The sequence below is a fragment of the Erigeron canadensis genome, chromosome 5 (genome assembly GCF_010389155.1).
Source record: "Erigeron canadensis isolate Cc75 chromosome 5, C_canadensis_v1, whole genome shotgun sequence".
In the NCBI taxonomy this organism is placed as follows: Eukaryota; Viridiplantae; Streptophyta; class Magnoliopsida; order Asterales; family Asteraceae; genus Erigeron; species Erigeron canadensis.
Window position 1 is genome coordinate 17,895,916 of NC_057765.1, and position 16,342 is coordinate 17,912,257.

Consider the following 16,342-nt stretch of genomic DNA (forward strand, 5'->3'; position numbering starts at 1 on the left):
GAGTTCTTTATAGCTATTTTGTATATTCTTTGATTGAGTTATATAGGAATTAAGAACTGAACCAATTATATATTAGAACTAGTCTTCAAACCCGTCCGATGGATCCAGTTTCAAAAACTGTTTTATAGGTTTTTGTGTAAAAAAATGAAACCTTAGTTCAAAATATTCGTTTTCAATCTTGTAAATTTTTAAATAAATATATTTCACATGTTTTTTAAAATAGCGAACGAATAAAATCTAGCTAACTGGAAACCCAATGGCGAAAAACAGCGAACGAATAAAATCTAGCTAACTGGAAACCCAATGGCGAAAAGTGACCCCATACCTCGCAAACCTAGACAGCATTGGGTAGAAGCCCATCATATTTCCTTATTAGAGGAAGAATATATTACATTTTGATGACTTTAAATGTTAGCTTGCATATTGTTACGATTAGCCAGAAAGCATTGGTCTATGTTTCTAAAGTAGTATACATTAATACTTTTTAATCATATAGTACATGGTAATCAGATGGCCAATGAATTAAACATCTTCCCTCAATATCAAAGGGTAGTTCCACTAATCATATACATCCAAAGGGGTAGTTCCACTAATGTGCTAACATTAAGTTGTTACGACTCAAGTCAGCTGAATGTTTGGACTTTGCACACAACAAAAATATCATACTCCCTGTAGTAACAATATTCGGGTGATATATTGGAGTACCTATAAATTCACCCAATTGGTGGCTGAAACGGGTACCTATAAATTCACCCAAAACCATTCACGTTATTCTCTTAGACATTACATCAAACACTTCGTGTGCATACGAAAAAATAAAAATAAATACAGTTGACATACATTACCTTTCAGGTATTGGTATGTTGATTATGAAAACACTTTATTCATAAAAAGTGCCCTTTGGGCCATCGATCAACGATGATGATGGTGAGGGAAACTGAAGAAGAAAGATCAAAGTTAGGAAAGAAGCACCCGACAGGGGATAATAATCCATTAATGATTTATAAATTTAATACGAGTAATTTTTAAGAGAGTTCCAAGGATAAAAAAGATTTGTTTTTTATTTTTAATTAATTAATAGGTAAGCCTAGAAAATTTAATAAAAAAAATATAGAAAAATAAAAAATTAACTAGGAGGGCGAACATAGATTATATAGAAAGCAACAAACCTAAGTAACAATACATACTAAAAAAGCATTTAACATTTAGAGAATCGTAGAAAACATGACAAACTTGAACATTGCCTGTCTTTCAGTTCTACAAGTGTCCTTAAATCAAAATTCACACATATCCATGGTCTTGTTACAAAAGGGCCTGTTCTAATTCTGCTGTGTTTCAAAATAGAATTACAACATAACATGCTCAATCCCCAAGTTACATACCCAGGATATATAAAAAATTCAACCTTAAACAAATTCACCGAGAATATTTGGATGAAGACCAACTCCTTGTACTACTGCTAGCACCATTTCCGCTACCAAAAGAAGGTCTCCATTTGTCACCACTTGGTGGCGGACCACGATCATCCTGCTTCGCACTGCCCAATTTATCAGACTGTGCTGGTGGAGGTGCCACCAGCTCAGTCAGCCCACTCCTACGAAACTTTGGCACATACTTGGAACCACCAGGTTGACCTGCAGCTGCAGCTGAAGTTGCTGGTGCTGCTACGAGTAGAGCTGCAGCCGCTGGGATCTCAGAAGGCTTGGTTGGACCATCAAATGAAGTTCCTCTTAAAATAGCTTCCTTACGTAGCCTCTCTCTTTCTTCCAGTTCTTGTTCTCTCTTCCTTTGTCTTTCAGCAATTTCATCCATCTTTGCCCGATGCTCAGCTTCCTCTTTCTTTCGCCTTTCAGCCTCTGGCGTTTGATCCAAACACAAAGCAGAAAATACATCAAAAATTGTTAACCCTTTGACTAATTTACTAATGAGCATAACAGATACAATCACAATACTATACACCAAACTGTCAAAGCAAAATGAAGTTTCTGAAAGTGCTTAATTTACTGTATACAAACACAACTCATCTTTTAATATGATAAATTAGATGAAGAATTTGACCTTCACGTTTGCGAGCTTCCTCCTCTTCACGCAACCTGTTGAGCCTTTCCTCTTCGGTCTTGACATGACATAACATTTTCCTCTTGATGTCCCTCTCTTCTTTACGTGCCCTGACAATTTGGCTAATCCGTTCCTCCCTGTCCGCTTTCATTCTGTTGTACTCAGCCTGACGATGATTAACAACTCTCTTTTGAAACTCCATCTGTGCACATGGGAATCAAAAGAACCATTTACATAGCAAATCTTTATAAGTATATCATTTGTTCACTGTACATAATTGACCTCATAGCAGCAAGTTAACGAAAATTTGTAAATCCCAGCTAGATGTTGATTTGATTTACCACCTTAGAAAATGCTCTATTTCACCCGTAATGTAGAACCACCAACTAATTATACATATAGGTTATTTAGGAAATATTTAACGTGTATGTGGCTATGTGATAATTATGGGTCTGAGGTAAATATTTATACTTGCGACATATATTAATAAAAAATCAACCAAGACAATACAAAAAAAAGAAAGACAGTTTTAAAGATAGAGAACCAGAAATAAAAACCTATATTATTAAAGATCCAAACAAACCTTATGGTCCATAACACGAGCAAGTCTATACTTCTCTTTTACATCTCCATCATGACGCTCCCTGCTCATCTCAACCTCAAGCTGCAAAACAAACGTTACTATTATCTAATAGAGTCAAGTTTTGGTCACAGTTTATTTCATACGTAAAAGTTTAGTAGTAAATCTATTGTTTTAATATTTACATGACCAATATAGGTCCACAAAATACCTGCTGTTCTCGTTCATGAAGAAGCTTCTCTTCAGCTAAACGCCTTTGAAATGCAGCTTCAATCAAAGGTGCAGCCTCTTCCCTCTTGGCTCTTTCAAAGTGATCCATAGTTTTTATTAGTTTTTGCATTTTCTTTTCCATTTCTTGCCTCTCTCTAAGTTGCTCCTGCATTGCCAACTCCATCAGACTCTGCTTTGTCACTTTCTCCTGTAAACAACAAATAGCAGTCAACAATAAACAGTCAACTTAAGGATAACTGTGCAAAGCCACACGAGCCGAGAATCAGATTGCTTACCCCCTCAATAAGCGGCTTCTTTCCCTTCTTTTTAATGCGCTTTTCAACATCGTTTAGTAAAGCTTGTGCTTCTTCACGCTCTCTCTCCTCAATTTCCCTTTTAATACGTTGGTGCTTCCTTTCTTCAAATTCAGTTGCAAGTCTTTTCTGTTCTGCCTCTTCGGTTTTCTTCTGCTGTTTGAGTCTCTTTGACTCCTCTTCCCGTTCCTTGAATGTAAAATTGTTTGAATTTAAAACAAGGGCAAACAAATCAGCTGAACTGTAACAAAACTCAGGCCAATAAAGAGTAACTGCACAATTTCTTGACTATAGAGGTGGCAAATTCAACACACACAACGGGGTAGATACAATTTTCAACAATTTTAAAACAAGTTAAAGATGGACTAATTTAAAAAGAAATGAACCAAATTAGAACAGGTAGGTCAATTTAAACTCAAAACTCACAGCCTCCGAATTCCTTCTATTAAATGGAAAATTTGAGATATAAAATAAATTATAATTATATATATATAATAACATGAAGAATTTACTACACCCTATTATAATAATAAACACTTCCAACAAGAATGCATCTCAACTCCCCCACTATCCCACACAACAATAATGTGACACATAATCCTCTTATAAACTTTTTTTTTGGGGGGTATGAGGGCAAAATTATGCCTTGGTGCTGTATTATACACAAAAACAATAATAGTTCAGGCGACATGACTAAATGTAGTATCGACTTTTTACACGTACATGCAAAAAAGCAATAACAAAAGATAAGGCGAATGACGGACCACTCCGATATCCAAATCATAGAAATACACATAGCAAACCAAGACAGATGACAACTAGATAGGCAGACGCCTCACACTACGAACACAGCCTTTCAATACTAAAACTACCAAAAGCAGCAACAACATAAGACAACCAGCAGCAAGCCAAACCATCAAAAAGGTTTGGGATAAAATCAACTAGTTGATGCTACCACATTGCATGGGTATAATGCTACTTAAAATAACACAGTATTTTTTTATTATAAACTTGAAATATTAATAAACTACAAAAATCAATAATTGAACAAAAAGAAGTGCCGGACACATCCAACTTGAACCAGAAACTGCTTATTTTAATAGTGACCTACTGACCTATAATACTGAAATGGAAATATGCATACCATTTTAAGCAAGTGATGTTCTTGTTCTTCCTTGCGTTTCTCAATAATTGATTTCCTTGCAAGAAGCTTTTTGTGCTCTTTATCAAGAATATCTGCTAAACTCGGAAGCACAGCACCTAGTTTTAATGCTTTCAATTGAGAAGGATATAACATTGATCTTGATTTGTTCAAATTGACAGCCAAGACACTCAAGTGATCTTGCAAAAGATCAGATTCAAAACCCTGGAAACAAAAAGGGGTACAATGTTACTCAAAAGGCATAAGAGACAAATAGATAAGATGAATTGGAGTAGAATGAACATTACCAAGTCACCAAATAGAACTGCACCCTTCATATGGTCAACCTTCATAGCAATGAAATTATATTTAGCAGCATCGACAGAGGTCCTCTCAACAACCGAGAAGTCAAAGAAAGGAACCATTTTTGACAAAGTTTCAACCTTCATTGTCTGATACACTTGGGACACCTGAGACCGAAAAACTTTTATACTATAAAAAGGAGAAACTAAACAGACTGAAATGGAAATACACAAAATCCAATTGCTTACCTGTTGCAGCAGTCTTAAAGTAGCTACTTTTTCCAAAGCGGGAACGTAATGAGAAAGCTGTACTTCTGGTACAGAAGATGCTGTAGATATTTTCCCCCCAAGTTTTGCTATCTTTGCCAACAAAGGCTGAACTTTTGACGCCAAATCCAACGGCAGAAATTCATTTTCAAGAATATGGTAGAGATCCCTTACTTCCTGAGTTACATACGTCATTACCCCTTTAGAAACCTGAAATATATATATATGTATATATTAAAAATAATTTAGCCATAGTAATTGTGAGGGAAACTAAAATAGCACCACAGACAAAAAAAATGTGATGACAAGTTAAACTACAAACAATATTAAGCTGTTTTAGCAGATTATAATATAGAACAACAAACAATAGAGTATTAACTGTGATTGATTTTAAGCATTTTTTAGCTGATCAAGAGACTTTGATATTGATACGGATCAAGAGGCTCATTGGGTTGGGCTAAAAGAAGACCAGGACGTATAATGATAAATATTATTATTAGTTATAGTTATAATTATTATTAGTGACTTGTGCACCAAGTTAGGGTAGATCTCAGCTTGGTTAAATAAGGCCATTAGGCCACCGTTTTGTGTATGGTAATTATTATTAATTGCTCTTAGGAACTAGGGCTGCTGGAGCATTATACCAGATTAGGGCTACTGGAGCATCGCACCAGATTATCTTTAATTCAACAGCCGACTTCGGTTGGTTATTGTTTGTGTCATTCATTGTCTTCTATGTGATTTCTTCTTTAGTTCTATTAATATTATCATTGGTTGCTGTTTTCTGCCCTGATTCATATCAATTGGTATCAAAGCTATCTTTCTTGCAACCTGTGGTAGTTTTAAAAAAACAGTGTTGACAAGGTACTGTTCATCAAAAAAAATTCCAGTTACTATTCACTCTGGTTTTTGATTTGGGGCGGTAAGAAGACATCAACAAAATCAGATTTGAGGAAGAGGCACTAATCAGACATGAAATCCGTGATGGGAGAAATCAAAGCATTATGTCAAGAAGGTACCGTTTCTGATTATGATAGTGCCTTTCAATCTTTGTTGAAAAGGGTAAAAATTTCTGAAGAACTGAGCGAGTATGGTGCCATATATCTCTTTATGGTCGGTCTTGAACCAAGAATTAGAGATATATTAATCACATGGCATCAATATAGTTGTCACACGGTTGAAGTTGTGATCTCTTTAGCCTTAAAAAAAGATGCTAATGAGCTGCAAGATTCGTTTTCTCGTTTGATCCTAAGTCTTCATTCTTCATAAAGGATTCGGTGTTTGATTTTAAAACAAGTCTTGACGAAATAATGGAAGGTAATGCATCTTTTAAGGACGGTAAGATTCAAGAAGTTAGTAATGAAGGTGTTGATAATAATTATGACCAAATATCAGTTCAGCTGACTAAGGCAATCGAGAAGAGTATGAAGGATGATGAGAAACATGCTGAATTATTGTCTTTGTTGGGTAATCAACAGCAATATAAACACTTGGTTTCCCAATCGTTGTCTTTTTTTTTTGACAAGTGAATTTTATCTCAGACGCGTATGATGTGTGCTAATCGCACAACGAAAGGGTCCCGCACTAAGCTACCAAGGCTTGAACTGAAGACCTTGGAGTAAATTCCCCCAGGGCCCCGCATAGCAGGTTTAGTGAAACACCCCTGGCCACTAGAGTTTAACCCAGTGGTTGTCTAGCTAGCTACTGTCACAATTAGCAAAAGAAGACAATAAGAATCATGCAGAGTTATTGTCCTTTCTAAATCAGAAGAATTATAATGACGTTGTGTCATATCTGTTTGCTGCAGGAACAATAGCAATCTTGACTAATCCATCTAAGTCCAAACAGTTTGTGTCACGATCAGGACCGACCCAGCCACAGTTAGTTGCTTCAACGACGGCACCAATTGGTCCATTCACTCATGCTCGTAAGATTTTTATACAACCTAAAGTGCTGGTGGCCAGAAATCCAAGAGAACGAAAGATTTGGGACCCCAGAATTATGTTCGGAACGATTTCAAAGCAACACCTTAAGGAAGAGGTGTTTTTGCGAGCGGGAGTAATGATACGGATCAAGAGGCCCATTGGGTTAGGCTAAAAGAAGACCAGGACGTTTAATGATAAATATATTATTAGTTATAGTTATTATTATTAGTGACTTGTGCACCAAGTTAGGGTAGATCTCAGATTGGTTAAATAAGGCCATTAGGCCACCGTTTTGTGTATGGTGATTATTATTAATTGTTCTTAGGGACTAGGGCTGCTGGAGCATTATACCAGATTAGGGCTACTGGAGCATCGTACCACATTATATTTAATTCAACAGCCGACTTCGGTTGGTTATTGTTTGTGTCATTCATTGTCTTCTCTGTGATTTCTTCTTAATTGTATTAGTATTATCATTGGTTGCTGTTTTCTGCCCTGATTCATATCAGATATGAGTCAGCCTATCAATATTAACCAACAGAGTATAAAAGAACTAACATCCACTTTTAATGATCACAAAATAATTGGGTACACATCATAATACAAGAATAAAACTTGTAAATGAATAAAAAAGAGAGCAGAGCAGCAATTTTACCAGATCCGCAAGAAGGGATGACCGCGAGAGCTGCAGAGGGGGAAAAAACAATTTGAGAATGAAGTTAATATATAACAAACCAAAATAAGGTTAGACAGTAGTGATAAATACCACTTCTCTTGTTTCAAGCTTGGCATCTATATTAAATCCAATGAGATTGTACATCCTTAGATTTCGCTCCTTTTCATGTTCCAACTCTAAATGAGATGCAGTTTTCAGGTGATCATAGGGTGGAGCTGCAAGTGCAGCTAACAGAACAGATGATGCAATCAATTGCAGGTCTTTTTGGTTCAGGTTCTTGTTGAAACTCTTTTGAAGTTGGAAAAGTTTAAACCATGCATAAGCATGATACAGATTACTAGAAGAGATCCAAAAGATCTCGGTCAACTTTGCATAATAAACAGCCATCAAGGAAGATTTTGGCATTTTCTTAACCATGCTTGTCAGCCCATAAATATCTTCTACTGAGCGAAAGGCTTCCTGGATATAGAATGGCACGAAACAAAGTTCAAGATTTTATTCAAACCGACAAAATTGACAAGCCCGTTAAAGGTACTGGGCAAAAAACATTATGTTGACTCACTATCATACTTTTATTCTTTCTATTCAAAATTATTAATATCGACACTATTTATATAAAAAGGATATAGATTTCAAGATTTCATTTATGCATACATATGTATGTATGGGCAAAAGAAGGTTATGTTAACTAACTATCATACTTTTTTTTTTTTAAATTTCTTTTTAACATTTACATAGTTTATATAAAATAAAGTACCACATAATTAGAGATTATATGCATTTATTTGAACTTCAGGCTACTTTCGTCCAATTCACCCATCATTTCCATTTGAAGTGTAACGTTTGACCACTTGGCGCAATATATATAGTCAAGCACTGCCACAAACCTGCCAGAGTTCAAGCTCTGTTGCAACTTTAAGCTGCTCAAATCTTGTATCAAGATAAAAATGTAAAGTTTCCGGAGCCGTCAGGTCAGGCCTGTCCCTCTGGTCTCTGTACTTGTTTAGATTTGCAAGGTGATTTCTGATTATCTCACATAGCCTTCGAAACTCAGTTGTCCTTTTGTATTGTTTGCAAAACTGAAAAGCACGATGTGCGGTGTCCTACATAGAAGTAATGAAAGATTACGCTCGATTCAACAATGAAATGATCCTCAAATAAGCAGGGCTCATTAACATAAAATTCTAGCTTGGCCGTAACTAACTAACAACATAACAAGTGATTCCATTACTAAAACCTAGCCTTAACATGTAACAAAAAAAACTCTATAAAACTTAATGCAACAGTACAAATAGAAAAGGACAGATTGCCATCACAGTAAAGCATGAAAAATCATTGGATCAGAAAACTGAAAGTGACACTAAAACCATTTATATCTTTAGAACTACCCAACAAAGCATAAGGCAGTATCAGAGTTTAAATTGCAATGAACCCCATTTGGGAAATATATTAGTCGAGAGTTAAATTTAAGTAGCTTCTATATACTTAAAAGAAAACATATTTTACACCAAAAATTACAAAACTGAACTAAGGATATTGTGTGTATGATACTATAATGTGAGATAACAAGACCACAAACTCAGCAAACTTTTTGAATTTTGAACAATAAAGCAGAACTTACTGCATACAAAGCCATCAACTTGGAATTGTTTCGCAGAATCTCAAGAACTGTTCTATAAGTCTCCCACAAGAACTTAAACCACGGGGTCACAAGCTCCCTATCCGAGCGATCCTTTCCCTTTTCACCACTGACATAACTCAACATTAAATCTTCTGGCCTTTTATCAGCTTCAAGATCATCAACATCCAAAGCTTCTTCTAAAGCCTGTGCTTGGCTACGGGCTAGCTCGGCCCTCTTAGTTGAAAGATCCATAAAGTGTTTTATGACTTCCTCTAATGAATTAACATTAACTTGCTGACAAATTATGCGGTACTGAATCAGACCATCTTTGGCAAATCTACCCCTCCTCATGTCTACACAAAGCTCAATGTACTTGAACATAATCTTCTCATGTGTTTTCTGCCATGCCCTGTACCTCTTTGAAGTTATAAGATCATGAAGAGCTTGAAGTGCATCTTGTTTCTGCCCAACATTTATCAATTCTGCAATCAAACATGTACAGAATCAAAGTTTAGTCATTCAGACATAACACCTATTTTAATTTATTTATTTTTTTAATTTTATTTTAGAATAACCAGACATAACATCTATCTACTATTAACAGGCTCAGAAATTTATATGTGACCTTATAAATTCACATCACATAACTTCAATATAAATAATTACATCCCACTAAACTAAAATAACATTACATAACTTTATAAAATACATGATATACCACCATTAGAAAAATAGAGTTATTCCTATCAATCTCCAGATATTTGACTTTGACAACTTTAACTTATTAGAAAGCGGAAATACAATCTAGCTTAAAATTCCATTCAAGGACACATTCAGTAGTCATACACCAAATCCACAACCATATCCTAAGCAATAAATGGTGTTTTTCTGTTGATATTTTCACTCATTTCCATCTACTTCATGATATTTACCTTCAACCAAAAATCAGCTTCCAAACCCCTCATGAGAGGCGTGTAGAACAAATGTGTGCAAGTCAATAGGTATAAATTTGTTCTATTAAACGCCACTAGCTAAATAAAGTGTAATGGAGACCGAGCCCACAAAATAAAATAAGAAAACTCCAGACCAATACACTTTCTCTCTATCAGCAAGTACAAAAAGGGCTATAACAAATAAATGAATACAATGCAACCCACCTTCTGCTCGTTTCAACGCATTCTCGGGTTTAGCAAAAGTCGCCATTTTTAATCACCGGTGTCTCGTATCTTCTACCAGCTAATATTAACAAGTAATTAAACGTAAACATTAATATTGGGTATAGAAATTCAATGACAATATATGGATTAGAACAGATTAGTGACGTATAATAGCTATATAAAAAGCACTATTTTTCTAAAGCACTGTCTAACAAATATATATATATATAATTAGTAATGCTATTTAATAATAGAAATATATAAATCGATTGACTAGTAAACAAAGAGAAAAGATCTACAAGTAGTAATAACTAATAAGCTATCCATCTAGTCTCTCTTATATATATACTGCGAGTATTGAAGAAAGAAAGAAAGAAATAGAGGATAGAGCAAAACGGATTGATTGAAGTGGAGCGATTAATTACCGTAAGAGTGGATGGAATGAAAATTAGCGGCCACTGTGCAGTTTTTGAACAAAATCAGAGAGAGGGAGAAAGAAAGAGTAGGGTTTTGGCGAGATATTTCCGGGTTGATTTAGTCCCCGGATTTTTTTATTTTATTTTTTTTTTTTTAAATCAACTGTTCAATGGTTGAAGCTCATGCCTCTGGAAACAGAGGTCATGGGTTCGATCCTCATGCCCAGCAAGGCTGGAGGTCCTTTTCTACCTATGGTGGAACCTGGAAGCAGCTTCTCTACCTTTGGTAGAGATAAGGTTGTCTACATATCAACCTCCCCCATACACCGTCGAAGACGGTATTGGGACCCAAAACCCGTGAAAGACGGCATGGGAGTTACTTTATTATTTATTTTTTTTAGAAAAATTTACATATACATTCTATTTTTTAGGCATATATTTATTTTTAAAGTATAAATTTTTAACAACAATAGGACTCAATCCCTGCGCGAGGTATGGGGTGTAAGCTGTAGACAGTCTTACCTCTACACAAAGATAGAGAGACTGCTTCCATAGGGACCTCCGGCCACAAAGGAGTGCAAGACGGAAAATGATAAATGTTTAGAAAATCATACCTGCCTGCCGAGAATCTTAAAAGAAGAAATACCTGTCTGCTGGGTCCGACTACTATGCGGGTCGCACGAGTATCAATCATGCGCCCTACCGATATCTTAGAAACATATTTGACAAAAATACAAATACGAAAGCAACCATATTGAGCATATTAAACAATATAAAAGTAGCCAACTAATAAGTAACTCGAACAAGTAGTGAGAAACAACCAAGACAAACATACATATAAATAAGAAATGACAAACCTGAAATGAGCCCGATTGAGCCAAGGCAATAACGACTTCTAAACAACCTATGGGAAAAAAAGGAACTTATGCCGCCTAGCTATACTAATCCTAGTCCTCTCACCGGCTCTCCAAACCGTTAAACTAGTCCTAGTCACCTAGTCCTCTCGATAAACTCTCATTGGTCATGTCCTCCGACAGACATTTTGGGGGAACAAACACAAGAGTAACCTCCCCCTCGGTTTAAGCCTCTCGAGACTCAAGGCCAAAAACCCCTACGAAAGGTCACAGAGAACCAAAGTCTAAATAAAAAGTCTACTTAATCTAAAACCCATCTGCCTTACCCTCGCATTCCACTACCTCTACCTGGAAGCTCCTCTAGTGCATTCGGAAATCCGTACTTCCACCTCCATCTACCTACCACTCTTCCTGTCACGTCAAAGTCCTCTGTAGCGTAGCTGAGCCACTTCTCTAGTCCAAACCCTCACAAACCTCCTTTGGCAAGGCAATATGGGAAAAGATGACTAAGTTCGCCCAAAAATCCTACCCTACCCTAATATTCTACTCTAATCCTAGTTCTCCATGTCGTCTTATCCGACGTCATGTCCTCCGACAGGCCAAGTTTTATTAGGTCCTTCGCTAATCGATCCTCCCACCTCATATTAGGTCGTCCCCTTTTTCGTATGTCGTCCACGTGAATAGACTCCGCTCTCCTTAGTGGTGCAGTTTCATCCCTTCTCCTAACATGGCCAAACCATTTCAAGCGCTCTTCTCTTAGCTTGTTAATGATGGCCCCTACTTCAAGTTCTGCTCTAAAAACTCCCGTCAGGATCCTATCTGCTAAGGTCTTCCCGCAAGTCCACCTTAACATCCTCATCTCAGCCACCTCTACTCGAATAGCTTGGGCTTTCGTCATCGCCCAACATTCTGACCCGTATAGCATAGCCGGTCTAATAGCCACTCTATAAAACTTCCCTTTCAGCTTTAGCGAGATCCTCTTGTCGCACATGACTCTGGTAGTTGCTCTCCACTTCATCCATCCGGCTTGGATTCGATGTGTCACGTCTTCGTCTATCCCCCCGATTTGTGTATCACCGATCCCAAGTATCTAAAGTATAAATTTTTAAAAGAAATGATAAAGAGGCCTAAATAAATTAACCTAAAATAAAACCTAACCAATATGATAATGACATCTGTCCCTTCTTTAAAACCCATCAATTCTTTCACTGGACTCCCTATTATACCCTTCATATTTTTGTAAAGCATTAAAACTATTGTTGATTTATGTTTCCGTAAAAAAATCATTATCATAGATTACCTCCCTTGAACCCCTCATCATCTATCTTTGCAACGCCGTGAACATGTAATCTATAATACTTATTTTAGATTTGGGATAATCGACTTCTGTATATTGTTGTAGTAGCTTGATTTCTCTAGTATATACTATAAAGTATTGCTAGTGTGTATTTATTAAGTTTTTGTTAAGCGTAAAGATTTCCAAGTGCTTTTTTGATTGTTATATATCGTGTAATTTGTATATTTGTATAAGTTGTAAACGATTTGGTACAACGTTGTGATTCTTTTTGTTTATGGCAATAAAATATACATCCAATCTTTTGGTGAGTATATACATGAAAATACTGGCCGGTTAAAGGATTATGGTGAGGAAAAAAACAATTAATATGATGATCGGCAAAGAAAAACTTCAATTAGTATCTAAGAATTAACAATTAAGGGTATAGTAGTAATAACACAAAATATTTAATGAATCTTTAAATATAATTACAGGTGTCATCTTTTAGTTGTTAGGCTAATTTTTAGGTGTTTTTATTAGGTGTGCTAATCATCTCTCAATTTTTAATGCATACATATAATGTTTCTAAAGCATAATTTGGGTAAATATGTAATTATGCCTAAAAGTATGATATATATGTAAATCTTTTTTTTTTTTTTACATAACATGATACTCGTGTGTTGCAGCAGATACAATTAACAGGAAACGTGTGCAAACAAAAAGAATGAGAAAAACGATTGGTTGCTGCAATAAGGATTTGTGGGTGAATGGGTGCAACGTGGTGAAAGTTTAGGTCGTCCACATTTGTCGGGCTGTCGAAACAAGATTGACTAAGGATATGTCGAGTTGCGGAATCCCTCAAGATAACACACGGTTTCTATATATACTATAATATATATATATATCCGTGAACATAAACACTCGTATTTGGTTAATATAGTGATGCGGCTCTTTGGACAACAATACCCACTTGGTATTCCAAATCCTAAGTTAACCAACACGAGTGTGTGTTTTGCGGTTCTAGCGTGAGACGAGTGACACAACAAAATCTACTAGATTTGTGTGTTCTTAGCTCTAGTAGTTTCTCTCTCGACTCTCAAGATTTTGCTTGTTTCTCACTCTACCACTCGTTCTTAGCTCTAGTAGTTTCTCTCTCGACTCTCAAGGGTTTGGCATGTTTGCATGTTTCACAAAACACGCAAACTGTTTGAGTGTTCTTCTAAGCAAGCAAACTTTTGCTTGTTCCTCAAGAACTCTCAAACCATTTGAGTGTTCTTCTAACCAAGCACATTTTGTTTGTTCCTAAGAACTCTTAAATGACACTTAGGAATATTTGAGTTAATGCTCCTACTGCTGTAAATGCAGAACCAACATTAACTTAATTACCTTTAGAAATATTTAAGTTGATGTTCCTACTGTTGTAAACACAGAACCAACATTAACTGAATTACCATTTATATGTATTGTTTTCATCAATATTAAGTAGTTGCAAAACACAAATAATAAACCGACATATAAACATATATCTATATATATATATAAAGACCCCAATATGATGGTATTTTGGATTAGTCTGTAATTTCTGTGTCGTAATAGCTTTTTGTTTTTGCATTTAGTCGTTTAGCTTCTAGCTAGTATGTCCATTATTTTGGATGTTGCACAAGGTGCATGTTTTGTAAAGTCAATCTAGTAATTCAGCTAGATTGCCTGTTTTGATTGATATATAAAATTATAGCCAAGGGTGACGACCTTTTACCGAACAAAAATATAAAGACCCCAATATGATCACAATATATGCAAAGTTAATTTTATTGATAGACGGTAATTTACAATATAAATTACAAGACTTGAATACAAAATACATATCACATCTATAATACTTTTGTCACCGTGAAACGTGCACCAACAGTCTCCCCTTTGACACTAGCATCTGGATGTGGTCTTCAAGTCTTCGTCTGTCTCCTAAGTGTTGGCCAAAACCCTGTCATCGGGAACTTCAGGTGTTGCATCCACTGGACTCCTGCTCTTCTTTTCAATCACATCATCAGTACCTAGCTCTCGATTAGAGCCTGGCCCTGTTTGATTATCTACCCTAACCTTACCCTCGGGCAACAGTTGCTTGTAAAGATGGCTCATTTGATGCCTTATCTTTTAGATCTAAAAGATCAAGTATTGCATCAAGATATGAATACTTGTCTTGAGCTAAAGAGTCTAACTGATTTTCAAACATGCTCTTATACTAATCAAAATTGAAGTACGTAGCAATGTCCAGGAGCTCACTTCCAACTTCTTCCTCAATGGTTGGTCTGACCTAAATGCCAACTACTTCTCATCCAGTCGGTTGTTCCTAGATACCAGACACTTCCTCTACGGCCGGTTGATTAGATGAAGGAGCATTTGATGTGTCAGCAACTTGGCCCGATTGACTTTGCTGACTCTACTCCCCCTGAGCTGCATTGACGTTTGAGGTCGGAAATCTCTGAGTCTCCTCCTGCTGTCTGGAACCACTCGGATCTTGGTCTTCCTCATCGTCCCTTTGGCGATGTTTGAGAGCGTCGTCCTTGCAGCCAGACTTCTCCCCCTGAGATTTAAGATTTTTGATCTTGTTGTGCATCTCAGTAGACTTTTTACCTAAACTTTTGAGATGCTTAGCTTGACCTTTCAGCAGTTTGTGGTGGAACCCAAATGAGTCAACTATCCCATTAATTGAGTTGATCATTACTTCTTGGGCATCCTGCAGGTCATATTGGCGATTCTCTAGCTCTAGGTGACTTTGTCTTATGAAGTTAGCATCTCTTCGGTGTGACTCTTCTTTTCTTTTAAGCTTGTCAAACAAGCATGCAACTAGAGCTCTCATCCTCTAGATGTCATCAGCTAACTTGGAAACTCTTTCCTTGTTAGACTATGTTTGGTCCAGTTTTGACTAAAACTGACCAGTCTCCAGTTGCATCTGGAGACCAGAAGATTTGTCTAGAAATATAGAAGTCCAGTTGCAATGTACAGTTAATGTAACTGAAGACTTCCTCCAGTTGAGATCTGATCAAACATGAAGACATTCCAATTGAAGTCAAAGACAACAAGTGGAAGATGGAGAATGACAATGGCAGCGAAGCCCAGTTGACATTCTATTCAGATAGAAACTGGAGAGGATCAGTTTAAAGCCTTTACAATGCTTTACACTAATTACGAGGAAGGCCTTTTTGCTTTATGCAACTTTATATTGACAATATCATTTGTCTATGATTAAAGTGCAAAAGTGCATAAAGCAGGTTGGATAAAGTAACATCTTGACTTACCTTATCAAGCATTTCAAAGAAATTCAACTTGTTTCCTTAAATGTTGTCAACCATATCTATACGACAAAGTTGGAATCCCAATACCAACTTTGTCTATTCATACATTGCAGTATTCTTGGTGACTTGTGCAATATTCTCTCAATCGCAAAAAGGAACATTTCACAACTTTAATTGTTTCAATTGTTAAGAGAATTTTCAAGTATTAGATCAATTGTATTTCATAGGTTGTTAGGATATTTACATTCGTGT

General features: G+C 36.3%; 2 protein-coding genes across 2 annotated transcripts; both read right to left on the reverse strand.

Moving 5' to 3' along the window:
- Nucleotides 1-1,184: 1,184 nt before the first annotated feature.
- On the reverse strand, nt 1,185-10,786 carry LOC122599458 (eukaryotic translation initiation factor 3 subunit A-like). Its single transcript, XM_043771973.1, has 14 exons — nt 10,677-10,786; nt 10,252-10,330; nt 9,095-9,576; nt 8,361-8,576; nt 7,564-7,932; nt 7,453-7,482; nt 4,855-5,082; nt 4,612-4,773; nt 4,307-4,528; nt 3,145-3,351; nt 2,850-3,056; nt 2,642-2,722; nt 2,059-2,260; nt 1,185-1,856 (listed from the first exon to the last, which is right to left on the reverse strand). The coding sequence occupies exons 2-14, from the start codon at nt 10,295-10,297 to the stop codon at nt 1,417-1,419; spliced, it is 2,892 nt and encodes a 963-aa protein (XP_043627908.1). The 5' UTR covers nt 10,298-10,330; nt 10,677-10,786; the 3' UTR covers nt 1,185-1,416.
- A 1,270-nt stretch (nt 10,787-12,056) lies between these two features.
- LOC122601281 lies at nt 12,057-14,933 on the reverse strand. Its single transcript, XM_043774046.1, has 2 exons — nt 14,778-14,933; nt 12,057-12,611 (listed from the first exon to the last, which is right to left on the reverse strand). The coding sequence occupies exons 1-2, from the start codon at nt 14,931-14,933 to the stop codon at nt 12,057-12,059; spliced, it is 711 nt and encodes a 236-aa protein (XP_043629981.1).
- Nucleotides 14,934-16,342: the final 1,409 nt, after the last annotated feature.